Here is a 27,233-nt window from a genome sequence, read left to right as displayed (position 1 = left end):
AGGTTGGTGCAGGTGCACAATCCAGACATCTGTGTCTTATTTGAGACCCGGTTGGCCGGGAGGAGTATTGTTAAAGCCAGGAGGGCACTGCCACGATCCTGGGGTTTCTATGCTGTGGATGCTCAGGGGTTGTCGGGCGGCATCTTTGTGACATGGAAATTGGATGGTGGGAAGCTGGATATCTTTAATGTTAGTAGCCAAGAAGTGATCATGGTGATATCTGAGGGGGTGGGGAGGCCATGGATTTTTGCAGCTGTGTATGCTAGCACCGATTTCAGGGCTCGGAGGTCACTGTGGGAGGAGGCTTCCAAGCTGGTTGATCAGGGGCAGCCAATGTTGATTGCAGGTGACTTTAACTGTATAGATGACCCACAGGAGAAGATGGGAGGGAGGCCATTCTCCTATCAGAGGAAGGTGAGGGAGTTTCAGGAGTTTATTTCTACAAATGGGTTGATTGATCTGGGCTTCACAGGGCCCAGATTCACATGGTGCAACAACCAACAGGGTCCGGCTAGAGTTTGGGAGAGGCTTGATAGGACTTTTGCCACAGCTGGATGGATCCAGGAGTTTCCAGACTATCATGTCAAACACCTACCGAGGATAGCTTCAGATCACAGTCCAATACTGGTATGTACTGACAGACCCATCCCTTATCATTGCCCTTTCAGGTTTGAGAGGTTATGGTTGTGTTACCCTAGGTCTTGGGGTGTTGTGAGTGAGGTTTGGAACATGCCGGTTCGGGGGGATGCTATGTATCGGGTTTCTCGCAGACTTGAGTTGGCTAGGAGACACCTTCGGCGGTGGAACAGGGTGGAGGTAGGGAACATATTCCGAAGAATTGAGGAGTTAGAGGAGGCCATTGCAAATCTACAACTTCGAGAGGCCTCGGGGGGAGGACTATCACAGGCGGAGTTGTCGGAATTGAGATCCTTCCTATCTATGCATAATGCTCTCCTTAGTCAACAGGAGATCTTCTGGAGGCAGAGGTCAAGAGTACAGTGGATCCAAGATGGGGACAGGAACACCAAATTTTTTCATCAGTCTACATTGATCAGGAGACAGCGGAACATGATCAGATCTATCAGGGACGAGGATGGACAATCCACAGAGGACCCGAATATGATATGCAGGGTGCTTGAGCAGTTCTTCAGAACTAGGTGGACAGAGCGGACAGGGAGTGGCATGCATACTGAGCTTCCCTTATCTTCTGAGAGGGTTTCTGATGTGGACTCTTTAGCACTGATAAGGCCGGTATCGGGGCAGGAGATTCAGGAGGCGTTGTGGTCCCCAGAGGGAGACAAGGCACCCGGGCCGGATGGCTTTCCATCTGTGTTCTTTTGGAGGTATTGGTCGATTGTAGGACTTGACGTTATTGAGGCCATTCAGCAGTTTTTCAGTACGGCGGTGATGAGTCCGGAGTGGCAGAGGACCTTTATTGCATTGATTCCCAAGCGCCAGAATGCTACTGAGCCTGGACACTTTCGGCCTATCAGTCTATGTTCTACCTTATATAAGATTACGGCAAAGATCTTGGCAATGAGACTGAGAGGGATTTTACCCAGTATTATCTGTCCTGAGCAGGGTGCTTTCATAGGGGGGAGGAACATCTCAGATAATGTTCTAATTGCCCAAGAGTTCATGTTTGATCTGGTGAAGGCTCCGATGCGGTGCTGTCTTATGGGGGTCAAGCTTGATATGGAGAGGGCATATGATAGGATGTGCTGGGAGTTTCTGCGACATTCTTTACAGAGTTTTGGCTTCCATGAGGTGTGGATCAGGTGGGTCATGGGCTGTGTGATGGGGACCTCTTTCTCCATTCTGGTTAATGGCACACCCTCTCCTTTCTTTCAGACATCTGTTGGACTCCGACAGGGGTGTCCGTTGTCTCCCTTGCTCTTCATTATCTGTGCTGATGCACTTTCCAGAGCTCTTCGAGCTGCAGTGGGTACACAGACTCTGGAGGTTTACAGGCCAGTGCAGGGGGCTTCGCCGATTTCCCACCTACTCTTTGCTGATGATTGCTTGCTGTTGGCTAGGGCGACCAGGCAGAATGCTCATGTGATTCGGAGGATCCTCTTAGCCTACTGCTCGGCTTCTGGTCAACGGATCAACTTGGACAAATCTTCTATTCTTTTCAGTCCGAAGACCAAGGCTCAGATAAAGGCCGGAATCATGGAGACCCTGGGAGTGGGTGAACAGGTGGGCACCTTGACATATCTGGGGGTGCCGATTCTTGGGCGGCGTATGCGTAGTGGAGATACCATCACTCTTGAGCATAGTATCAGACATAGACTGGAGGGGTGGCAGATGCATTCACTATCCATTATGGGCAGAGTCACATTGGCACGGTCAGTTCTTAGTGCCATCCCGGTATATCTTGTTTCCCACACTGTCCCTCCCGTAGCTTCGCTGAGATCAGTTGAGCGGCTTATCAGGGACTTTATATGGGGGAGGCGTGGTGATAGAGGCAGAGTACATCTAGTTGCTTGGGAGGTGGTCTGTCAGCCGGTCAGTTGTGGTGGCTTGGGGGTGCCGTCACTGGTTTCGCGCCGGGAGGCCTCGGTGATGCGGTTGGCAGCTAGTCTCATGCTGGAGCCTGATAGTTTATGGTCCTCACTGATGAGGGCTAAGTACGGGGCTTTGACGGTTGGTATTAGGGCGGGGCGGCTCCAGTCCCCTATTTGGAGGGAGATCAGTGCCAGGGCTTTTTCAGTGCTCCCGGCCATCCGGTGGGCCATCGGGGATGGTATGTCGGTGGATGTTCTTGAGGATAGCTGGGTGACTGAGCTACCGATCAGCAGGCTACCGGCACTGGTGGATACGAGCAGGTTGTTGGGACGTCGTGTTGGTGACCTACTAGTACCGGGGGAGGGGAGCTGGGATGAGGTTTTCATTCGGGAGACCTTTGGGGAGCAGCTGGTGGAGCGGATTCTGGCATTACCGATTCCGTCCCGGGCGGAGCCGGACAGACTGATCTGGTTACCGACAGGCCGATCACGTGTACGTGCCAGGGATATTCATGCGTGGACTAGGAGGGAGCCGGAAAGACGGATTGAGGGTGGATGGATTTGGAGGATGAGGGTGCATCCCCGGGTGGCGCTTTTTCTTTGGAAGGTAGCCTGGGGATGCCTTCTGACCAGGAGCGTGTTGGCCCGGCGGGGGATGAGGATGGGCTCACTTTGCGAGGTATGTCTGGATGCCGAGGAGACGGTTGGCCATGTCCTTCTTCGATGCCCTACAGCTGTACAGTGTTGGAGAGAGGCCTCGGCGCTACTGCCGCCTATATGGGAGACGGTGGAGGACATGCTCCGGTTCCTGAGTGAGTCTATTCGGAGGCCGAGTGATGCTGAGACTGGCTCCCTTGTGGCGTATCTGGCCTACCACATATGGCTAGCCAGGAATGACCGTCTATTCGAGGGTGGGCGGCCGACCCCACGGGTTGTGATGGAGAGAGCTTTGAGACAGGCAGCAAAGATATCTATGATGACCGCGTTGGCACCACCTGGGAGGACTAGGGAAACCTGGGGTACCTGCACTGCTGTTTCAGCGTCCAGGTTCAGTTTCTTTTCTTGGGTACCCCCACCCCCTGGTTATCTTAAGGTGAACTTAGACGGTGGTATGGCGGAGGATGGTGCCTCTGGGGGCGTGGGCTTCGTTATCAGGGACCACCGGGGCACTTTTATTGCTGCTGGGGGACGGAGTACCTTCGGAGTTTCGGCGGTGGGAGCAGAGCTGCAGGCTGCTTGGGAGGGTGTTTGGTTTGCGAGACGAGTCCTGGGGGCCGAGAGACTTGTTCTCGAGGGTGACTGCTCTACGGTGATTGACCGGCTGCGTGGTGTGGATATATATGGTGATGATCACCCTCTTATACGGGACACTAGGAGTTTGGTGCAGGAGCTGATCTCCTGTCAGGTTGCCCATGCTTACCGAGAGGCGAACAGTGCAGCAGATTGGGTCGCCTCTTATGTTGCCCGGCACACTGGGGAGGTCTTTTGGTCTAGTTTAGATGGCGTTCCACACGCCTTATTTTGTTTGCTTTTCTTTGATATGTCTGGTTGTACTCACGTTAGAGGTATATGAATGAAATACCGTTTTGATCAAAAAAAAAAAAAAAAAAAAAAAAAGAAAAAAAAAAAAAGAAAAAAAAAGAAGAAGAAGACACCTTGCAAGCTAGAGAAAAGAGGGTCGCGAATCGCATAAGCCACTTGTGGCCTTCCTTGCGGCTAGCTCAAAAGCCCCATCGTTCCTGAAGAAAAAGGCCCTGGTACGCATCAACTAACCATCCGATTTTGCCGCTTTATCTGGCACCGATCCTCCCGTCGATGCCCCGAAGAAAAAGGCCGGCGGAAATTACTTTTTGACCCTGAATTTGATTACGGTTTAACAATTAGTCTCTAATTAGATTTCATTACAATTTAGCTCTCGCTCTTTAATCATACGAGCTTATACTTTATTTAGTACCAGTTTATATTCATATCTGTTGTGGTTGAAATTTATTTATTTTGTTTCCTACTTTACATCTCTAACGGATAGTGGCTGTAGATTCGAATTTCACGAATTGCATCTATAGATATTGGAATATGAATAATTAAAATATTGCAAATCCTCCTTACTTTCTCTTAATATATACTCGTATCTAATTTATACGCACTCATAATTCTTTTTAATATGAACCGCTATTAAGGCTGCAAATGAGTCGGATCGACCCATGATCCGACCCGACCCGACCCGTATAGACTCGATCTGATCCGAATAGACCCGAAGAGAGAGAGAGAGAGGGAGAGAGAGAAAAAAAAGAGGAGAAGCTCGGATTCTCTCTCGATCTATTACACTGTTGAAACATCTGGCATCTCAGTAGCTAGGTTTTTTTTTCCTTCTGTTTTTTGGTTTTTGTTTCTTTTAACTTTTGAAGGGAGAAAGTGAGGGAACGCTAAACTAAATATGGGTCATGTGCCCGTTTCTGCAATGGAATTGGATTTTGGAAGAAGGTCTGGGATTTTCTTTGCCCTCCTGAGAGGGGAGCTGGGAGACACCAAATTTCGTCCAATCAGTCATATAGATAAAAAATAGTGTGATATGAAATTTGGCTTGTAGACGGATTTACTTAGTTCGTCACGGGTCATCTGTTCTAACTGGAGGTTAATTTCAAATCTTTCAAGTCATGGGTCACCCAGCACCTCATAGTTATGATATGGCCAAATTAGATTTGCCCAAAATTCTTTCTCAAAAGCACAAAAAATGGACCTGATTCGGACCCGGACCCGACTCAGATCCGACCCGAACCCGACTCGGATTCGACCCAACCCGATCTTCAACCAGGTCGGGTCTGGGTCCAAAACTAGGATCCGAATAAAAAATCGAGTTGGATCGGGGTTACTCAGGATCCGATCCGATCCGATCCATTTGCACCCCTAACTGCTATAGGACGACCATCAAATTAAAAGAATTAGAAAAATGTTTTTCGATTGCGTGTGCTGATTGTTACATAAGAAATGAAAGAGGGCTCGTAAGTAACACGTGTATCAATTCTAGCCGACGCTCCGGCTTCTAAGTTACACCAAGATACCAAGTCAAAAAACCGCTTCCATCGTGTCGTGCGAAAGGGCCGTTGTGTGGCATATTCGTAATTATCCTGTAAAACCATGAGCCGTTCCGGATGCCCCTCGCTCCTAACTCGGATGGCGTCCCTAAATTCATCCCCAATCTGGCTCCCGTCGCTTCGATTCGCTAACGCGTGCGAGCGAGAGAGAGAGAGAACGAGGGAGCGAGAAGTAGAAAGGGAGTGAGGGAAAAAGGGCTCTTCGTTTTCCACCTGTTCGCCCCGTAGCAGCCCTCCGAACCACCGGAGAATTCTCGGAGCCCCGCCGGAGGGAGTCGTCGCCGCTGTCCGCCGCCTCGGAAACCATGTCGGGGGGTCGCGGAGTTAGGGTTTTGTGCCCGGAGGGGAGCCTCGCGATGCCAATCGAGTCCATCGGGAAATGAGCCTGCGGATCGCCGTGGGATTTGGGGTCCGGACGCTCGACGGCCAAGATTTCGTCTCCGGATGGAGGGTGGCGGAAGCCTAGGCACTTTCTCTCCGGTACTTGTGCCTCTTTTTTCTTTTTACCGCCTCACGCTCTTCACTCCACTTGCTAGTTGTTTCACTACTTCTTCTGATTCGGTCGTTTAGCCCGGAAGGAAGATTAGGGTTTTTGATGTGCTCGATTTGAATGGTATGTGGCGGGAATCTTTACCCTTGCTTTCCTCTGAGGTCATCCGTTCCTCAAAGTTAGGGTTTTTTGTGAAAATTGTGCGATTTTGGCTTTTTATCGAGCTTAGTTGAACGCAGAGATCATCTTGGCTTAGGGTTATTCTGTATTGCGGGCAAATGTTTGGTTTTGATTCGTTTTATGAAATAATTTAACTGATGGCTTTGCTGCTCTTTCTGTTATTGCTCTTTCCTTCACTTGATCACTTTTCTGGTAGAAAATAGGGTTTACCAAGATGTGATGTTAAGAGTTTCATTGTCTTGTGAGTCGTAGTTTCTCATGATAAATTGAATAATTTTGTCCATGTAACAATCAGATTTTCGTTTATTGCAACGAATTTGGCCTCGGAGTCTTACTAACGTATGACTAAATTGTTTTTGGTTATTTTACCCATTTTATGCAAGCATGTATTATCTGGTTTCACAGGTTACCAGCATCTCAGTGTATTAGAGTGCGAACGTATTTAGTTCACTATAAGGAATGATTTCTGTTGAATCAAACAGTATACTACGTGGGTTAATCTTAGATCTAGTTACTGGATACATTATGGACGATAATAGCTTAGTGGATTGGTCAATATCCTTGCTTTCTATTTTATGTTCCCCTGGTCTATGATAACCATGGGATGATCAGTTACAACTAAGTTTCTGGTCCGAACTAGCCTCAGATATAACTCTAATTGCACTTGCATCACCCAAGCTGAAAGATTAAGGCCTCTGAGCTTTTTGTTGCTGAGCTGATTCAGATAATTCAATCTTGATCTTAGAAGGTAGGTTGCTAGGTTTGGCAGTTTTTAATTAATTATGCTTGTTAAATGTGAACAGTAAATGGCTTAATAATTAGGCAGTTTTTCATCAGACATTTCGGTTTAAAATCTAGCGTATTTACTAACTAAAAGATCAGCTGGTTTAGTCAGCGCGTCGTTATGATTAATATTTTACATTTTCTGTTTGTACATGCTTTGATCAATTGGACAGTGTTAATATGGATGAGATCAGGTTAACAGGTTAGTTTCGAGGTTTATCCAAGTAGAACTAGTTGACAGCAGTTTTACATGGACACATCGTTTCTGGGAGGTCTGGGGATAACATTTCTCAGTTTTTATCTGTCTAGTAGGTTTGAAGTTTTTTTAGTGCTTGAATCGATTCCAATTGCTCCCCTTCAATCCTGTTCCTACCCGCTTAATACTTTTGTCAATCTTGAAATTTATTGAAGTGGAAGAGATTGCACCAATCACTAGTTCTTCAGAAACTGTAGGAATCTTAGGAGAGACTCAATTTGTTAAGTCCAAATCTAAACTACTTAACAATTTCCAGTCAGTTAAAGTGAAATTGACATGATAAGGTTTTAGGGCGTAAAAAATTACCGGACACAACCAACTGTGCCACACCTGTGCGTACTTTTATCTGTGATCCTTTTGAGGACTCATTTGCAGCCATATTTGAAAGATGATGCTTGTATAACTTCAAATGCTCTGACTTTAGAAGCATCATCTTTTCACATTTTCTTCTCAACAATAAGTTATTCTGAGTATTATACGTGATTTTTTGTTGATTGCTTAGTTCTACTTGGTCATTGGCTATATATGGTACACACTGTAATGGAGTCCTATGGCTATGAACAGGACATGATTACTAAGCAATTACAAAGGTCATAAGGGGTGGCCTTACCATAAGAGTACAGTGACTGAGAAATTAGTGCATTGATTTCTGCATTGCATTGGCTTTCTTGCTGGATCTTAGTGCTAGAACGTTGTTTCAATTCATTTATGATTGACTTGGAATTGGTATTTTAACTTTTAAACAAGAATTGAAACTTTAATTTAGGTTGTGTCTTGGTCAACTGGTTGGCCTTCAGCAAATACATTCTGGAGCAGAAGGGATTAACTTTAGTACGAGGCTAATGAGCGATGAACATTTGAAAATCTTGGAAGCAGCAAATTATAAATCTTGAAAAAGAAAACAAATAAGGTAAAATATAACCATAAAGCATGCATAAAACTAAACTAGTTTGCGAGTGTGTGTCTGCTGTTTTAGAAATATCCAGTGCAACATCATCGATGATTCACCAATTTTAGGAACATGGAACATATATCTTGGAAAAAGAACACAATGTTGTTTTTGGGCACCATGATTGTAAGAGAAAAAATTGTGGAAAAAATTTTAGAAGGCTAGAAATGTCCTCTGACAATGTGTGGCCGTTAGAAAATTGGGTAGTTTCACTTTCTGGAGTTAAGGCTATGACAGTTATAACATGTTGAAATTATCGAGTTTCAATTTGTCTTAAAGTTTGTGCGGAATTTCTTTCTCTGGAGATATGATTATTCACAGTCAAAACACGTCAACTTTAGAACATATTGAAGTGATTGTATAGACTTATATATGGTGTTTTTGCATATGAATAAAACTGACAGGTTTCATCGCCATAATTTGAATTGCATCTTTCTGTTTTGTGCAAAGTTGTTTTAGTACCTCCATAGTTCATATGTAAGTATTGGTCCCCTACTGTCTTTAGAAGCATTTTAACCTATGTTTGGAGGGATTGTTGAGATCAACACATACTGGTTGGTTTCTGCTGAATCTAAACCCAACACTCTATAAAGAGGATCTGGCAGTCGTTCTACTTCGTATTTCACCAATTTGCCATTTACCTTGATTTTCAGTAGCACATCACTTTACAGTGTCAATGTTCATCACTCTTATAAGCATTTTTGTCTATGAATTAGTTACGGGCTTGGGAGAGAGATAAAAGGGATAATAAAGAGATGAATTATGTCTCATGAATAGGCCATTATCATGGAGCTGTGCCTCTGTAGATGGTTGTAAGATAAGGGTTTTGTCGAAACCAATCTGGATGGTCAAATAAAAAGGTGTGAAAACAGGTTGCACGTAAATTAGGGCCTCTCTTATGAATTTTGTATGCACCGGTAAATATTTGTGTTGGGTGCTTTTAATGGTTTTACAGGTCTGTTTTGTATTCTCTCGAGTATTCCATTAACTTGTGTACAGGTATGTCATTTAAAATGAAGCAATTTGTTATATTGTTTCAAGCACAAAGCATTCCATTTTCTCATAGATTAATACCGGTATAAATAGCTAGAATTATTTATTACCTCTATAACTTCTATTACAAAGCTGTCGCTGAATTTTCCAAGTAGAAAGTTTTCCATAGCTGTTCAAACTAATTTGTGGAGTTACTATGTGTACTTTACTCAAAATATGTACATTTCAATTTGTTGCAGGGATACATCCATGGATTATGATGATAATGATTTTCAAAGCCAGAATTTTCAACTAGTTGGAGAAGACAGCAACAGGTTTCCTCCAAGTTTGAGGTCATTTGCTCTACCAAAATTTGATTTTGATGAACATCTCCAGGTCCATCTGAGGTTTGACAGTTTAGTTGAACCAGAGGTTTTACTTGGCATACAAGATCAAGAAAACAATTGGATTGAGCACTTTTCACCAGGAAGTAGTGCAATAGAATTTAGTTCAAGTGCAGCTGAATCTTGCTCCATTTCTAGGCATAACAATGTCTGGTCTGAGGCTACATCCTCTGAATCTGTGGAGATGTTATTGAAATCTGTTGGAGAAGATGAGATGGTAAACAAAAAAGTTGACACTAAAGAGGCAGATGCACATGATCAATTGAATGGGCTAGATGATCAAATGGATCCCTTGATTAGACAAGATGATTCCCAAAATTCTCGCATGGCAGATATTGTACACTCAGATCTCACCATACAGCCTGATAGATCTAATAATATCCTTTCAGGGCCAGATGAGGATGCATTTAGGGGTCAGCCTCAGGTTGAAGGTATGTCTCAAACTTCAAAAGATGAAAAACCGGAAAAAGACTTGGATCTAAGTTCGTCTGTTGAGAAGTTTAGCTCTGATCGAAAGGTTGTTCCTGAGCAATGCACTGCTGATAAAACTTCTTCTGATGAAGTTATTAATGAGTTTTTTGAGAGTGTTCAGGATGATGATTCCTTGGATAATGCATTCATGAGGAAGAGTACACCTGATGATCATGGTTGTGCTCCATGTGCGGGTACAAGAGCAAGTTCTGAATACAGGAATACTCAAGATGACCCTGCAGCAATTTCCATGGATAGATCTGGTATGTATTCTGGGAGGCAATCGTTCTCAGAGCGAATAATGGAGGGAAACAAAGAGGTTGACATGCTTGAGAAATCCGAAGGTCTGCAACCTGATAATCATCAGAAAGCATATGGTCAGATTACATGCAGTGATGGTAAAATGATTGATCAGCATTCTGAAGGTCTTGCACTCAACAATGATTTTTCCAACATGAAGGATTCTTCATGTTCAGAGCCATCTATGGATTCTTTAGTGTATTTAAATGAAGAGTGCAATAAGTCCATGTTTTCTGAGAACTCTAATGGATTATTGGAAGCTATTGCTTACCAGGGTAAGGCCTTAAACAAAGACAATGAGACAGGTGATAAGGTTGTGACACACATGAATGAAAAGTCTTCTTTAGAGGTGGCAGGAGATATGAAATTTGAGAGGCATTCTCTTGAAGTCAGCAATGAAAATATTGCTAAGGTACCTCGTATAACAGAAGCATCTGAAAATGCTGGCCATGATGAGGCTGAATTTCTTTCAAAAAATGATGATCTTCATGCAAGTATTCTGCCCATTAACACAAGTATAGCTGATTTAGGGGAGGAAAGAGAACTTTCTCCTTGTAAGGAAGTTATTGAAGAGAAACAAAACCTTGAAGGTCGGATATCTGACAAAAACAACAATGATTCTCATAATACCAAACCCGCTGTTATACAAAAGAGCGTAGAAGATGAAGATCTTAAAGATACTAATGAGAAATCAAGTGTCACATCGAAGGCTTCGGAAGATGCTTCTTTCGAGAAATCTCCTTTGCCTACTTTACAGCATGATACAGAAGTAAAGGTATTGTCTTCCACTTGTGACAAATCAATTGAGATGAAGAAAGCAGGTACTTCAGAGGCCGAGTCCATTGATGACAATGTGATCCCTCCAGATATTTCTGTTATTGGAAAGGAATTCATAGCACCATTCGTTGTTTCATGTGGTGCAAGCTCTAATACTGACAATTCTAATGTTACTGAGAGGGTAGAAGAGGCCTCATTTATAGCCCAAAATGCTGTTATGGTGAAAGATGGTTCATCTGTCACGAAACTTATTCAGGATGAATCTGGTAATTTTTTCTCTTAATTTTGAATACTTTTTCTTTTCTATAATCGGTATGATTTTAGAGGCAAAATCCTTCTTATTGGACTGATATGCATGTTCTTTTGATCAGTCGCTGATCCTGCTACAGTAGGTACCAAGTCAACTTCACTCAGTGATTCAACTGTTGTCCACCGGTCATGGTCTGAAGATGCTCTTGCTGTGGGTGTGGTTGGAGAACCGAAAGATGCAGCAGTGTCACCTTTACATGCATCAGAGCATATGCACTCTGATGAGAAGGCTGCAAAAATTTCAGCATCTGTTAGAGAGAGTAACTTAGATTCACAGATATCAAGTGAGCCAACTACAGTTGCTGATGCAGTTCTGGATGGTGCGCTGCCAAGGAATATTGTTCCGGATGAATCAGGTAATCTTAACTGCTATTTTTTTAAAAATATTATTAAGCATGGATAAATTTGGAAATTCAGTTTCTAAGATGATGGACCTCATTCATATTAGTTGTGGGGCAATTGCTGGTCTTGTCAGTGTTGAAGGGTAACATGAATTTCCGAATACAGCATGAACATTTATAGTCTGGTCCTGATGAACCTATTCTGTATGTTCCATTATAAGCTACAACTTGTTGTATTTGTGCAGTCTGTATTTCCTGTGAAAATTCTTTTTTTGTAGAATATGAGGTCAAACTTGGGCTCTATAATTAACCCAATTGCGCATGGACAAGATAACCAGTTTGAAGGGGCTCTTGCTTTCCCCTTCTTTTCCTATAGGGCAAAGAATGTGTCTGATTTTTCCTTTTTTTTCCTTAAACTGAATGCGGAAACAGTCTTGATTGATATTGGGGGTGCCATAGGTGGGTAAAAGTGACGGTGTTTTTGCTTCAAGTCTTTGGCTGGGATCAGGTGGATCTGTGGGAGTTCAGGGTGGATTAGCTGTTTTAGTTATCGTGGCAGGAAGTGTGTTTCTGTGCTTCGTTTTCTTTTTCTCTCATTTAAGTGCTTGAATATTTATAAATCTTGAAAATTTTTGTTGAATATCTGCATAATGGCTTTTGTTCAAAACTATGTTGCTTTCTTTGCAGCAGAAACTGCTAAGAAAGATGAGAAGCAGCCGATGCCTGTACCTCCATCTGTAGGAGAGTCTATTTTTCAAAATGGACAGCAAAGTAATGAAGCTAATATAACTCCTGGAGATGACTGTCATGTGCAGAATCTTGCTGTGGAAACCAACTGTGAGTTGTCTCTTCATTTTAAATGTTTTACAAATTGATAATCATATTTGGTTGATTTTTCCTCAAGTTGATGGATGCTAGTTCTTTATACACTTTTATTCTCTAATATCAGTTTCTTGAAATTTAGGAATCAAAAGATGACATGCATAGGTTAATTTGTCTTTATTGGTTGAGGAAAACTAGAATTTTTATCTTAAGCAAATGAAACATATCATGTTGGAAGATCATATATGGATGTGGTATCTGCATTTCCTTGCATGGGTTAAATTGCTCTACTCCCTAATTTTGCATGACTTTCTGATTCAAGTTAATATTGAGTGGTATATAACAAGTAGTAGAGGGCTAAGATTGCACATGGCTGGGTTTCAGGCAATTTTGATATTGTTTGGGCCAAAATTTGGACATCCTAGGCCAAGGCCTATCCCATGTGCATCTCTTTATGTGGTGCATCCGATGGAGATGCAGCTATTTAATGCAGCTGATGTTTGTGCTGCTTATTTATTTACTATTGTATAATGGAAAGTTCTTGTGACTGCTGTGAACTTTAAACTCGTGTAATCATTTTTAGAGAGTTTGTCAAGGAAAAAAGATTCATAAAAAAGAAAGAAAATAACTTTTGGGAAACTGAATTGAATCCTGAAGAAATCCATTCTATATCTTAGTGGACTCTCTCTAGATGGAAAAGAAACACTTACACGCATCTCCGAAGAAACTACCTACCATCTCAAGCGACTGTCCTCTCTCTTATCTTTTTTATTAGCTGTTCATTTTCACTTTCATGTGCATCGCAGAGTCCCAATGCTAGTCAAATAAATGATGTCTGTTTTTCATGTGGTGTTTTGCTGGTTCTTTAGTATAAGTTCAAGAAGAGCATTAGGATAGTTGGCCTGTTTGCCTTATTGCAGGTGATGCATCCGGTGCCTATACAAACAAATCTCCCCATTCCGCCTCGTCTACAAGCAATGTTGAATCCCACTTATTGGAACCTGGAAGCAGTATTCAGGGTTCACTTGAGCCAAGTTGTGGTTCACCCACGGTCATCAGTTGCACTGAACATTCTCAAGATGGAGTGGAGTGTCAAGAGGGTAGTAGAGGATTGTTGGAGCATACTGGTCCTACTTCAGATGACCCACCTCGTATATCTTCTGATGCAATGGTGAGTGCTGGTAAAGTCAAAGCCAGGGACTGTAATTCCAAGGAGGGTACTGCATCTGAAGATGATAGAAGCTTTAAATTTGAGGTTGGATCAGTAGCAGAGTTGTCTGAAAAGAACGCTGGAAATAACTGGAAACCCTTTTCCAGTATGCATCCTTCTGAACTTCCTCAGGTAACTGGTCTCTATCTCTCTCTTGCGATAGGACAGGATCATCATCATCATCATCTTCTTCTTCTTCGTCTTTTTCTTCTTATGTTTCATGTCTTGTTTTAATGTTTTCCTGAAGACTGTTAAGTCCCTCAACTAAATGTGGTTTTTTGCAATCCAATTCCAAGGTTTCAAAAGAGAATTCTGAACATGGCCCTAGAGAATCCAAAGAAAGGAGTCCTCGTGGGACCATGACCAAAACAATTGGTGAAGATAAAAGTAAGCAAGCATCGGGCTCTGGAACTGGAAAAGCAAGCACTTCAAAAAGGGCTGCTAAAGAAACATCATCACCAAAAAAGGCAAAAGAAAGGGAAAGGAATATATGTAGTACGTCTCCTACTGGCGATGCAAGGTTGGAGGAGATGCGACAACACCCCTGTGTTGAGAGCAGTAGTATGAAGACGTCTTGTTCTCCGACTGTTCAGACATCTAATTTGCCTGACTTGAATACTTCAGTTTCTACTGCAGCATTGTTTCACCAACCTTTCACAGATCTACAACAAGTACAACTGCGTGCACAGATCTTTGTTTATGGATCTTTAATGTGAGTCCTAAGGTCTGTTTGTTTATTGTTTTTATATTTATCTATTTATTATTAATTTGTGTTTTAATATGTTGCTGCAGTCAAGGTATTCCGCCGGATGAGGCTTGTATGATATCGGCCTTTGGAGGAACTGGTAGGAGCTTGGGCACAACCTAATTAATGTGACTTTTTTTGTCTTTTTATAATATGTGCCTTAGTCTGTTTTTAATTGTTCTGACGGGTCATCATTGATGAACAAATAGGTGGTGGAAGGAGCTTATGGGATGGAGTTTGGCGTGCTGCTGCAGAAAGGTTCCAGAAACAGAAATCACCTCTGAATAATTCTGAAACCCCACTACATTCTTCTTCAGGTAATTATTTTTGAATTGATAATTGTTTTTGTTAACTAATGCCTGATTACTAGATGATTGGTTGAGGCAAGTGACATTTGCAGGTGTCAGGGTTACTGAGCAAGGAACGAGGTCCGGTCCACTTCAAAGCAAGGCCCTCTATACCCCTGCTAGCCGAAGTGGCACCAAGGTTGTGCCTTCAACTATAGTAAATTCAACAATGTGTTTGCCATCACCTTTGTGGAGTATTTCTTCTCATGATGCGTTACCATCTAATGTGCAAAGAGGCACACATCTGGACTTCAATCAGGCTTTATCTCCCCTGCATTCATATCAATCTTCCCAAACGAGGCACTATACAGGCAATGCTACACCATGGTTTTCTCAGAGCCCTCGTCCTGGTTCCTGGGTTGTTTCCTCGCAAAGTTCAACTTTAGGAGCTAGCTCGCAACATTCTGCAATACCTCTTGCTGAAACTATTCAAGTAACACCTGTCAAAGACTCATCTACACCCTGTGCCTCCAATATGCAGCTTGTGTCCCCTAATACTCTGCCGCCGCCTCAGGCTCCCACGAGTGTTTCTGCAGCATCTGTTGTGCAGGTTGAAACCCAAAAGAAGTCGGCAAATCCTCCAAATACAAGGAACACATCTACTGCACAGAAGTCGAGAAAGAGGAAGAAGGGTTCGGCACTTGAAGAGCTTGGCCCAATCTTTTCAGTTTCTCAACCTCAGACTGAACCTGCTGCTTCTGCTACTGCTGTTACTAAGCATCTATCAACTTTGGCAGGCTACCCTTTATCCACAAACTCCTCTAGTAAAGCTGCCCCTGGTGGTCTTGTTTCAGCTACATCTCCCATTGCCTCTCCTACTCATTTCCAGATGGTTGGAGGTGGCGATGCTGAACAGAGGGTCATTCTTTCAGAGGAGACATGCAATAGAATTGAGCAGTCAAAGCTGCAAGCAGAACATGCTGCTGCTCATGCTGCTACTGCAGTCCGGCACAGCCAAGGAATATGGAGTCAGTTAGCTACCCAAAAGAAATCTGGCTCAGTTTCAGAAGTTGAAGAGAAGCTTGCCTCTGCTGCTGTTGCAGCTGCAGCAGCTGCTTCTGTTGCAAAAGCAGCTGCAGAGGCTGCTAAGGTTGCATCAGAGGCTTCTTTACAGGCTAAGATGATGGTAGATGAAGCTCTGAGTTCTGCTAAAACGGGTCATCCTGGTCAAAATTCTGAGTCTGGCCTTGATGTTGGAAAGGATTTGGCAAGATTAACTCCTGTTTCAATATTGAAGGGCAAGGACAAGGTCAATGGATCGAGTTCAATCATTTCTGTTGCACGAGAGGCTGCCAGAAGAAGAGTGGAAGCAGCTTCTGCTGCGACAAAGCGAGCAGAGAACCTGGATGCCATTTTAAAAGCTGCAGAACTGACTGCAGAAGCTGTTTCGCAAGCAGGAATAATCGTTGCAATGGGGGATCCCTTACCATTTACTATCAGTGAATTGGTGGAAGCTGGTCCTGAAAGTTATTGGAAAATGCAGCACACAGCTATGGAGAAACATGCAAAAACCAATGACTTGCATCAAGAGGAAAATTCGGATGCAGATGCTCCTAATGATCATGATATATCTGTTAAACAATCTACTGATCGACCGTTAGGCCATAGGGAGAGAGAGAGAGATACCAATGAAGAGGGGATAACTTCCCATAGTGAACAGGCCATGCAGTTGGAGGAAAATAGCATAGGTATGTTGAACTCGCAGTTCTTTCAAAAGGTTGTGCTTATTGCAGAATGGGTATATGAAAATTTCTGATTTGGTTGGTGTTTGGGCTTTTCTACCTGAATTAGGAATCACATCAGTAACTTTTCCAACTGATAGAGTTGAAAGAGATTCTCTGGCAAGTAATCTTAAAGGAACTAGCATCCAGAAGGGATCTCTTGTAGAGGTATAATCTTATTCCTATTGTCATTTTCTGTTCCAAGAAGCATCATTTTAAGTTTATAATGCCTGTGTATGGCAGTTTCCATCTTTGTAGCTTTTCCTGATTGGTGATTCTTTATTTACCTTGAAGGTGATGTTCTAAAAGTTGCTTTCTGGTAGTGGTTGGTCAAGGGAGTGTATATATTTTTTGTGAATACATACGTGGATCATATTAAAAAGGAATAGATCAGTGGATATATTTGTGTATAACAAGTACTTAGAAAATGTTAAATTTCTTAGAAGAAAAAAGGTTGATTTGTTGGAAATACATATACATGTATTTGAGGACCTACGTTACTGTAACATGACATGTTTTAGTACAATAGTAATAGGTATTTGCAGATGTGTGCATAGAAACATAGTGTAACAGAATACTTGGGATTTATCAACATTCATTTGAGCCCTATGCAATAGTTTTTGAAATTGATAAGATTGTTTTAATTATGGGAGAGGTAGTTGAACAATTTTGATACATATTTTAATGTCTATACTAATGTGCCATTATAACACAGTTTTTTAGATAATGCTTTACTTAATGAAGAAAATTAATTTTTTTGGAAAAATAATAGACACGTGTACTCAAGCCATTCATTTCAATATAATGTAGATAAATATTCACCTTTTATTAGTCATCTGTCCAAAAACATGCTAAATAATTCAAGAAGTTCAACTGGCAACTCTACTAAATGGTTAATAATATCAACAAAAAGCTGGAAATAGATAATATGACTTTTAACTTGCAGGTCATAATTAAGTTCATGTTTTAAGACATTTGCATGAGAGGTAGTGTTATATAACCTGCAATAGCTGACTAGCCCTAGGCAGGTTGCTTTGGTGCATGCTAAGAAGCTAGGTCACTTGGGACAGACACCTAGGTTGTTGGACCCTATGTGGCAAGGGACCACCTAAGCCAGGGCTGCTTCTTGGTTGCTAAGGTTGTGGCTTCTATTTGTTTTTTTTTGTTTTCTCTTGGCTTTTCTGAAATCTGGTTGAGTTTTGCAACCCTTAGGAAAAAATGTTTCTTTCATTACTCTTGGTTCTGATACTTTAGTCCTTGAAATTTGAATGAGGATTACCTTATTCTTTTATTTAAATGTTTCAGGTCGTGGCTGATGAGGATGGTCTCAGAGGGGTTTGGTTTTCTGCACAGGTTCTTGATGTGAAAGATGGTAAAGCATTTGTCTGCTACAACAATCTTCTTCCTGATGAAGGTAAACAACATTTTTTAAATGGCACCAGATGCATCTTTGTTGAGGAGAAATCTCTTGACCGTCCGGAACCCTCTTTACTTTCTGACAATTTAATATTGGTTTCTTAATTCAAGCTACTCCATTCTTTATTTTGGTTATGTAAGTGGACTATACCTCTGGACTACCTTGACTTCTCATTGGTTTGTTGTTATGGGCAAACCACTTCTCTTGTATGCAGGCTCTGGTCAGCTGGAGGAATGGATACCACTTGAGAGTGCAAACAATAACGCTCCTAGAATACGTGTTACTCATCCTATGGCTGCAGCGAAATCTGGAGGAACAAGGAAGCGGCGTAGAGAGGCTGTAGGAAATTATGCTTGGGCAGTTGGAGATAGGGTAGATGCATGGATACGGGATGGGTAAGATACTTTTTTGTCTTTCTTCATTTTGCTTCATTTGATTAACTTAGACTTCCGGAGAGAAATCTTGCTGCCAGATCAGTAGAAGTTGGTCATCATATCTTTATGTTGTAATTCTAAATTGTGGTTTCCTCAGCTTTCATTTTATGAGATCTGAATATTTTTGTTCAGAAGTTATGTTCAGCTTTTTCTTTAGTATAAATTTTGTGCATCTTATGCCCGAAGTTGCCTCTTCTAAGATTTTGGTGCCAATTCAAGAGAGCTGATTCAGGTAGAATGCTGGTTGTAGAATATCCTCAAACTTTAGTGTGCTATATATTGATCCATGAGGACAACTCATCTAGTTGGAGAAGTCCTGTTGTTATAGTTACACTTTTTCCCCTTTCAAAGTTTGGCAACGCACTCTTCGTTGCTAAAAAAAAAATATTGGGCAACCAGAGCTTTCGGTTGTTTATTCCATCATAGAATTACCCAAAGTTTTATTCATTTTTCTTGTAATGTCTAATTTGGGTTTGTACTCTTCTTCTTCTTCTTGGTTTCTTTTTCTCTTCTGAATCAGATAAATGGAAATCTTCATTTAGCCAAGTAACCAGACTGGTATTCTATTTTCTGATACATAATTTTTGTTTAATCGACAAAACAAATGCTACATGTTTTGGTTTGGCATTTAAGAACTCTTACTCATTCATCTCCATTAATGGTCATTTCTCTGGCAAATCAAGCCGTTCCAGTTATTTCTCCTTGCTTGAAAATAGATTTTCTTAAATCTTTTAGTTTTCAGTCTTATGCCTTTAAACAGAAACTAGATAATTATGTTTGAATACAAGATTCATGTGTATCTGTTTTCTCTGTTCTTGTTTGCATGACATTTATCTACTAAAACATTTTGTTTTATTATCAGATCATAATTGTCTTCACCTAATTTCTGTGGTTGCTTTTATTCTCAGTTGGTGGGAAGGGATTGTCACTGAAAAGAGCCCAGGTGATGAGACAAAGTTGACCGTCCATTTTCCAGGTATGCCCCTTGAAGGTGTAAATCCAGTTATCTTAATGTGCTGGCATCTGCTTTACTTTTGTGACTAAGTGGGTGTCAGATATCCACATGTGACCAATTTTAATAAATCTTTTTTATGACTGCATATAAACTTCTGTTGGATGCAAAATATGAGACTTGCATATATGTCCTGCTAAAACATGAAAAGTGCGTAAATGCCATCTGGCTTAGGTGACATCCTCTTGATAAGTGATTTTATTATACTGTATTATCATCTTATGTCCTCAAGGATATATATATTTTTTAAAATTGCTGTCTACAACTCTACACAGTGCTCAGTGACATTATTTGCATGTCAAAAAAATGAAGGATGCACATACACTATTGACACTATTCGCCTTGAAATTTTGAATTGAAAATGTATTCAGTTTTTAGATGAGCTAAATGGACTAGCTGAATTAATTTTTATCCTAGCCAAATAAATGGACCAGCTGAATTAATTTTTATCCTAGCCAAACTAAATCTATAATATCAAAATGAATGCAAAGTGATAGAAAAGGTATGCATGCAAATTTCAGACCTTTGGTGGGATATAGATGCACTATCAACTTCTTGAAGTGTAAATAAGCAAGAAAGTTTTCTGATTATAATTGTGATGCCGCGTTTTCTTTCTGAGAAAATATTAGCAAGCCATATGGTTAATTAAGTGATATTGATGAGCATTAAGAAATCTTAAACTATGGGGGTCAAAGGTTGCAAATCCATCAGTGTGGTTTGCTTTCAGAGAATCTAGATCTATCAAACTTTGTCTTGTGCGCCAGAATTGTTAAGTCTATCCTAAGAAGCAATTAATCTAACAGACAGATCTAAAGCAACCTTTTTATCTTAGGATCTGATGCACTAGATCTGTTAAGATGGATTGGCATTGTTTTTGGGAATTAGTGTGCTGTACATGGTTGTTGTGAAGTTGCCAGCCCAGATATATTGGCCCAGGCAACTTTTCTGGTGCACATAACTCCACCTTAAAGCATTTTCCTTTTAAGCTGGAAGTCTGACGATGTTAAGTGTGAAATGGTACTATATCTTATCGTAAAAACCATTAAATACTAGATTGCTGGATATTATGACATGCTACAGCACAAGATACTGGATTTAACTCAAGCCAAGAATTGATAAGCTAATAGTGAATAATATAGGTAATATCTAGGGTACTAAGAAAATAATTTGTGTTAAAATCAGGCAATCCACGATCCTGCTCATACAATCAGGACCAGAAAACCCTGATCCTAGTCGAGCACTTGGATTGTTTATGCAAGGGATTGGTTGATCTTATTTTGCATTTATGATCCTAAGCGCGGATTGCTCAATCCATTGGATTACCCAATCCACTTGAACGGGCCGGTAGTGCAGTGCTGATGAACTGATCCCAGAGCACTTTTCTAAATTATTGGTCCTTCTAATTTTAGCTGGGTACTTTTCAGATTGTAATTAGAATTTATTTATCTAATTTTGATGATGACTTAGAGGAATATCGGACAGAGTTCTTGAATTATTTCTTTTTAAAGAATGCTTTTGAAGTCAAATCGGGGTACAATAAATAATCAGCTACCTACTTTTCTAATATGAAGAATTCTAATCCATATGAACCGAAGATCTGGTTCATTCAATATAGGCAAGTATTGTTCAGCTAGTCATATAGTATTTTGGAAGCCTTCTAAGAGAAGGAAAGGGAATCCGTGGAACCTATTAAAAGAAGATTTATGGCTATAGGGAGTAGATTGGACTGAGATTCTTTGTGAAGAGGAATAGTAATTAACTTGCGGCGGGTCCCTTGTTCCTCTTTCTTATTATTATATTTTATTATTACTCCTCTCTCTTCTGCTCTCCCGAATTTTCTCATTTTAATCATACCCGCCTTCGCTTTCTTTCATGTGCTAAATATTGCTGTTGAATAACAGTTTCTCAGTGAGGGCCTATTTGGATATTCCTGCATGATTGGGCTGAAAATTCTGTAAGGTTTGTAGATTGGGTTGTGTCCATTTAAGCATGGCCCTGTATAAACCAAACACCACCAAGCCTAAATTCTGTGGGAAAAAGAAAGGACCTGCATAGATTTTTTTTTTTTCTTGCTGCAGCCCAAAGACTAGGATCTGGGCTGGGTTTGGACAAGCTCTTAGAAAATGCAAACTAGATGGGCCAACAGGCCTGATTTTCTGCAGGATTTTTAGTCTAATCCTGTAAGATTATCCCAACCGGCCCTAATAATTAGATTTCTCCACTTATGATTTGTTATTCACTTTTGAGTTTTTTATATTTTTCTTATACTTTTCAAGAAATCTGAAAAGAAATTTTATAATCCACAAATCCATAATCCAATCTGATCCAAACCCCTCTATGTTTTATGTTCCAACCCAATCTTAACAATGATTACGCCTATGATTAAGTTCATGGTGAAAGTTTTGCTCAGCTAATCATCAGATTTACATAAAATATCTTCTTGATAAAATTTTGGTTCTATTTTCCAAGACATGTTTGTAACAGCTGCAGCTTGACATCTTTTAATCTTATCTTTTCATGAAGATGTTAAACCAGGATATATAGTTAACTTAGCAAGGTTAGTTAATTCGCAATGTGGATGGAATTTGGAAGAAATTTGTGAAGAGTCCTCTCCTGCGATCAGTTCTGCTTGTCAAGAAATTATCCAGAAGGTTCTTTGATGATATCCTAGCCCTTGGAATAGAACTTCAATTAGCTATGCAACCATCGTTACCATGAAGCCAATCTAGCAGCTGATTGGATGTATGAGGAGGGAATTTACAGCACGGAACTGACCGCTTTCTAACTGATTTCCCAGAAACTTTCCATGACATTGGAGATGTATAACCTGATTATATGCAATGATGGATCCATGTAATTGGCTAGGCTGTAACCTTTGCTAACGAAAGAAACATTTGGATAAAAGGGCAGAATTGGATAGGATGCATTAATCTTCAACACAATTTTGCAGACCATGGAAAAAAAAGAAGATAAAATTTGTCAAATGGTTTCTGATGAATTATCTGCCCTCCACATCGCTTTCCTCCATCTCATCAACCCTTCAATTTCTTTATCAAATTTTAAAGCGAGGAAAATCCGTCGACTCTAGAAATCGTGAGGGTTCAAGTCCCTCTATCCCCAACAAAAAGTCCCTCTATCCCGTCGTCTTTCCATTCCATTTCCCCTCCATTCGTAGAATCTATTCCTCTCGTTTTTCATTACCAGTAAGAAGAGCTTTAGAGGAAAGAAGACAGGTTTGGAGCCGTAAGTAGCCTAGTCCAATATTCGGGGTAGCAAGTCATAAGCAAGCAAAAAGAGCAGGCCGAGCTGTAAAGAAAGAATAACGATGTCGGATCTTCGTCTTCGAGCTGTTCAGTAAGCAAGCTGAGGAGGTCCTCTTCCCCAAGTTACAAGAGCTTTTGGGATGTCAAGAGGATTTTGATTGTTCATTCATACAATCTAAACTATGGTGTGTCTGGAAATATAAATATTTGTAATTAAGTTTCTGGATCACGTGATGTATAGTGATCATTATGACTCATTGTAGGTTCATAGATTTTAATATTTTCTTCCGTGCAGTTTAAATTATTACAAAACAACCACTTATGACAAAGTTAACCTTGTTTCATTGTTGTCATTTTTTTAAATATCCTACTTGTGCCTTTATTTTGGAAAATATTTCCAACATTCCCCTACCCCCATCCCCGGAGTTGAGTGTTTGCATTATGGGCCTTTTTTTGAAGGAATTATAGATTGCATTTGTTTGCTTATATTGCAGCTGGAGGCGATTCATCAGTTGTTAGAGCTTGGAATCTTCGGCCATCTCTCACTTGGAAGGATGGTCAATGGATGTTGTGGTCCCATGTCAGAGAAAGAAATACAGTTGAACCCTATGAGGTTTGCATATAGTTTGATTTTTCTTGGAACTTTTGATAGCACAGGAAATTGTCTATGGGTAGTTATGTTATTATCTTTTTCCCTGGGCTAATTTGTGTTATGATGACTATTAGGGTGATACTCCCTATGAGAAGCGGCAAAAGCTTGGCAGGCTTGAAGGCAAGATTGATTCAGGAATTGATGGCAGAGGAGTAGGGAGTATGTCAACAGATGTGTGCAGTGATGATTCTAGGAAACCTGAAGATTCAAGATCACTAAATTTATCTGCAAAGGATAAAATCTTTTCTGTTGGAAAGAATGATAGAGAGCAAAGTAATTTTGGTGCACTGAAAGTAAAACGGACTGGTCTGCAGAAAGAAGGATCAAGAGTGGTCTTTGGTGTACCTAAGCCTGGAAAGAAGAGAAAATTTATGGAAGTAAGCAAACATTACACTGCAGACAAGACTGAAAAGGCAAGTGAAGGAAATGATTCTATTAAATTTGCTAAGTATTTGATGCCACAAACATCCCGTGTATGGAGAACTACTTCAAAAGTGGAGAGCAAGGGAAAAAGGGCCAGCAACTCCAAGCCTAAGGGGCTTAAATCTGTAAAATCTCAAAACATTCAGGCTAGAGGTACAGCTGAGAGGGATAGTTCATCCATTACCACCGTGTCTGCTTCAAATGGTGGAGAAAGTGGTCTTGGCTCTATACCAAATGTCAAAGCTTCTTTTAATAATGAAGAGAACAATCTAGGAAAGAAAAACCTACCCGAAGCTGGTCCTTCGTCAACTAGTATTGGAACAGCAGATGCCGCAGCAACAGAGTCTTCTGTGCCAATGCCTGGTGTTCCATCATCTAAGAAGCCGTCCGCTGCTGTTGAAGCCGGTATTGGAGGAAAAGGAAAGGTTACACCTGCTACAGATAAATCGACTGGAACTGAATTTAAGGGCTCTGGAGATCCAGCTAAAATTATCCTGGATGCCACTGGACCTCGGAGATCCAACCGCAGAATCCAACCAACCTCGAGGGTAAGCTCTACTTAAACGATGATATGTTTTTTGAGTTTCTTTTCTGTTTGTTTGAGAAGGTATCTGTTTGTAGAATATTCTTATTTTTAATTGTTACCTGTATGCAGTCGATATTTGTACGGTAACTCGTGGATTATCTTTCTTTTTTCTTGCCCTTTGACTGTACGGTTGCTTAGACACGGTTCTGCAAGTCATTAACATGTTTTGACTTATGATATATGCTGTTTCATCTAATAATTTGTTGGTGTTTGCTCCAAGGAACGCTAAGCTATAGGTGACATTTTAGAAATGTTTTCTCGTTCAACATTCTCCTTGCTATTTTTAGGAATTACTGTGAATTGCTATTTTTTCTTCGATAGTGATCAGCTAGGTACTTGAGAACCAGTTCCACTTTCTCTCTATTACTAATGTGATTTGTTATCATCTTTTTATCCTTCTATTGTATGATTCTTTGTAATGATCTTTGGACATACATTGGAAAAGATTTTGCATTCTAGTTATCTTATCTACCCCTTTTAATGTCTGTAATCATTTCAACAAAGCTCAGTGATGCTTTTCCATACATACTCGTTCAATAGGCTTTGCCATTTATATCATTTTTAATGCAATTAACTTTTATTCTGATTAAATTATTTATAATTATCTGTTGAAATATTAGATTTGGAGTTTTCTGAACCGTACATAATTTTACACTATGAAGCCGTTCTTCTACTTCATAGCTTGAATTTTACTAGTGCAGTAAGCCCATAATTTTGTTTGAACTCTTGATTAAGTCGTGAATTATATCCAATTAAAACTGAAAGGAGCTTTGCTTGGATATTGTTTTATATCTTCTTGCTTTCTATGTTCAGAATTTTCTATGATAGAATTCAACTCAGTTACTAGAGGGTTGTGTCCATTTTTTTCCTAAGAAGAGCTCATAATGAAGAATATTTTATTTCTTGCTGTTTAGGCTCCAATTATCTATATTTAATTTTAACACTTTATGATGTTCATGCAACAGTTGCTAGAGGGATTGCAAAGTTCTCTGATCATATCCAAGATTCCCAGTGTTTCACATGACAGGGGTGCTAGAGCCCAGCATAGAGGTGCATCGTCTTCTAGAGGTGACTGTTTTTCTCTTAATACTTTCTTTCTTTTTTCCCATGGGTTCAAGATTGAGTAATCTTTTAATTATTGAAACAGGGAATGCTCATGGTTGAGAGGAAGGCTTTTTGATGCTGTTATTTGATCTATATACAAATCTTGTATGTCAGTGAAAGATTCATCAATCAGGATTTTTGTACATAAAATACCATTTTAGGACTGGAACCAGAAAGCTTTGTTCTTAAATGTTTAGATGTAAAATGCTATAGTGAGCTTAAATTAACCTTTATCATTTTCTTTACCTTGAGCAGTTGGACTTTCCTGTCTCTTTATATATTTGATTTGTCAATAGAACCAAAAATTTCATGTATTTATCCCCTAACACACCTGTTTAGAACCTATTTTGTATTGCAGGATTCAGATGATGCAACAGAATAACAAACTAGAACATCCTTCAGCTATCTTGCTGATTTGTAGGCATGAATTGCTGGTATGGGTATGTGGTTTCTACTTGATATTATTTGTTTCTACTTTTGTTATTAGCCCGAGTAAGTTAAAACTAGTTTGTTCAGTTTTGTGCTTCTTGTATTCTGAACTGTCATTATTTGCTTTTCCTTCATTTTGTAACCTCAAAAGGGAAGTGGTGGGCTTGCCCAGGTGGTCATTCTTCTGCTTTGCAACCAAAGATTCTAGGTTTGATTCTTGACTGATGTAATCTGGATCTGGGTGGTTATGGTGAGGATGGGGTCCCTCCCTTTCCCTCAAAAAAAAAAAAAAAGAACTTTATACAAAAGCAAGAGTTATATCTGATTGTGTCGATCTCTGATGCTTGTTTTTCCTTTATTTAATGTTAGAATCCACTTTGATACAAATCCTGCTTTCTGCAGGATTTACAGGTGCAGTCAGTGACGCTTGAATGCATGATTAAGGTTATCTCAATGGAATTTTATGGTGCAGAAATAGTAGGCTAACAATTTTCAGATCGAGGTATCACCAAAGAGACTGACTTGTAACACTTGTTGTATGAGGCCACCTCAGCGATCTATGGCAATAAATTTAGTCTGACTAGTAGGTTCAGCGATGAAGATCCAATGTTGGCATAATCAGGTGCTCTGTTTTCGTGAGGTTAAGACAGGTTTTTCTTTGAGCCCTTGATATATTATTCATGTGGTATTATTCATGGTTGCAATGTTTTTGTCTTGTTGCCGCAAGAATCGTGTTCAACCGTTTCTCTGGATATTATATCTGTGATGAAGCTAGCTGGTAAGACTGTTTGCATGGGTTACCGTTGTTGTTGTAACAAAGAAAGGATGAAGTTTAGCAGTTTGATGTGAAAAATATATAGAGGGCATCTAGAGTCCGGTGGTAGCAATAACCTCCGCCTCTTACCCCCGCAGCTCGTCCGCATCGTATAGTGTCGTTTGTACCAGTCACTTGCCATTTGCTATGATTCATGGTCGTCAAAATAACCATATACGATGCTCCACTAATTGTTTGGTTATTGGAAGCTGTTGAAACCTTCAATCTGGGAGATTGTTCATCATGCGAATAGAGTTATTGGAAAGCTGTTGAAACCTGCAATCTGTGAGATTGTTCATTACGAGAATAGAGATAACTTTGATCCGTTTAGCGTACTTTAGCAAATTAAAATTTGTTGGATGGTTTTTTTGACTGCATGTGTATCAAACAACCTTGCATCTCGGTTGGGATATTGCTTTGAAA

At 40.5% G+C, this 27,233-nt stretch overlaps 2 protein-coding genes across 18 annotated transcripts; both read left to right on the top strand.

Moving 5' to 3' along the window:
- Window positions 1-381: 381 nt before the first annotated feature.
- On the top strand, window positions 382-6,698 carry LOC148714946 (uncharacterized). Its single transcript, XM_089929949.1, has 2 exons — window positions 382-3,987; window positions 6,675-6,698. Exons 1-2 carry the CDS (start codon window positions 382-384, stop codon window positions 6,696-6,698), a joined length of 3,630 nt encoding a protein of 1,209 aa, XP_089786075.1.
- Window positions 5,595-27,233, top strand: LOC103716542 (protein SWOLLEN 1-like). Of its 17 annotated transcripts, none has more exons than XR_605538.6 (20): window positions 5,595-6,079; window positions 9,490-11,447; window positions 11,553-11,846; window positions 12,519-12,668; window positions 13,574-13,995; window positions 14,160-14,575; window positions 14,656-14,708; window positions 14,818-14,925; window positions 15,009-16,643; window positions 16,747-16,844; window positions 17,982-18,090; window positions 18,308-18,488; window positions 19,436-19,503; window positions 23,297-23,415; window positions 23,529-24,425; window positions 25,429-25,531; window positions 25,611-25,672; window positions 25,926-26,001; window positions 26,148-26,204; window positions 26,399-27,233. XR_605538.6 is itself a non-coding variant. In XM_088718668.2 (18 exons), the coding sequence occupies exons 2-17, from the start codon at window positions 9,500-9,502 to the stop codon at window positions 25,625-25,627; spliced, it is 6,618 nt and encodes a 2,205-aa protein (XP_088574794.2). In that variant the 5' UTR covers window positions 5,595-6,079; window positions 9,490-9,499; the 3' UTR covers window positions 25,628-25,672; window positions 25,926-26,146. The 17 variants fall into 17 exon arrangements, 5 of the variants coding, with proteins under 5 accessions (XP_088574794.2, XP_008802797.4, XP_008802799.4 ...); XR_003387461.4 differs by having other exon boundaries at window positions 25,926-26,007; XR_016399923.1 differs by having other exon boundaries at window positions 25,907-26,001.

This window comes from Phoenix dactylifera, chromosome 3 (genome assembly GCF_051530095.1).
Source record: "Phoenix dactylifera cultivar Ajwa chromosome 3, Ajwa_hap1_PhDact_Kaust_v1.1, whole genome shotgun sequence".
Taxonomy (NCBI): Eukaryota; Viridiplantae; Streptophyta; class Magnoliopsida; order Arecales; family Arecaceae; genus Phoenix; species Phoenix dactylifera.
The sequence above is the reverse complement of the archived record's forward strand: the minus strand, read 5'-3'. Positions and strand labels throughout refer to the sequence as shown.

What these genes read in the sequence shown, in the direction of transcription:
- LOC103716542 (XM_088718668.2), top strand. Translation starts at nt 9,500, where the DNA reads ATGGATTATGATGATAATGATTTTCAAAGCCAGAATTTTCAACTAGTT. An exon ending in ATCCTTCTGAACTTCCTCAG is followed by an intron (nt 13,996 to 14,159) that starts GTAACTGGTCTC and finishes TCCAATTCCAAG; the next exon opens with GTTTCAAAAGAGAATTCTGA. An exon ending in GTTGACCGTCCATTTTCCAG is followed by an intron (nt 19,504 to 23,296) that starts GTATGCCCCTTG and finishes CTTATATTGCAG; the next exon opens with CTGGAGGCGATTCATCAGTT.
- LOC148714946 (XM_089929949.1), top strand. Translation starts at nt 382, where the DNA reads ATGGGAGGGAGGCCATTCTCCTATCAGAGGAAGGTGAGGGAGTTTCAG. An exon ending in TTGCCCGGCACACTGGGGAG is followed by an intron (nt 3,988 to 6,674) that starts GTCTTTTGGTCT and finishes CTGGTTTCACAG; the next exon opens with GTTACCAGCATCTCAGTGTA.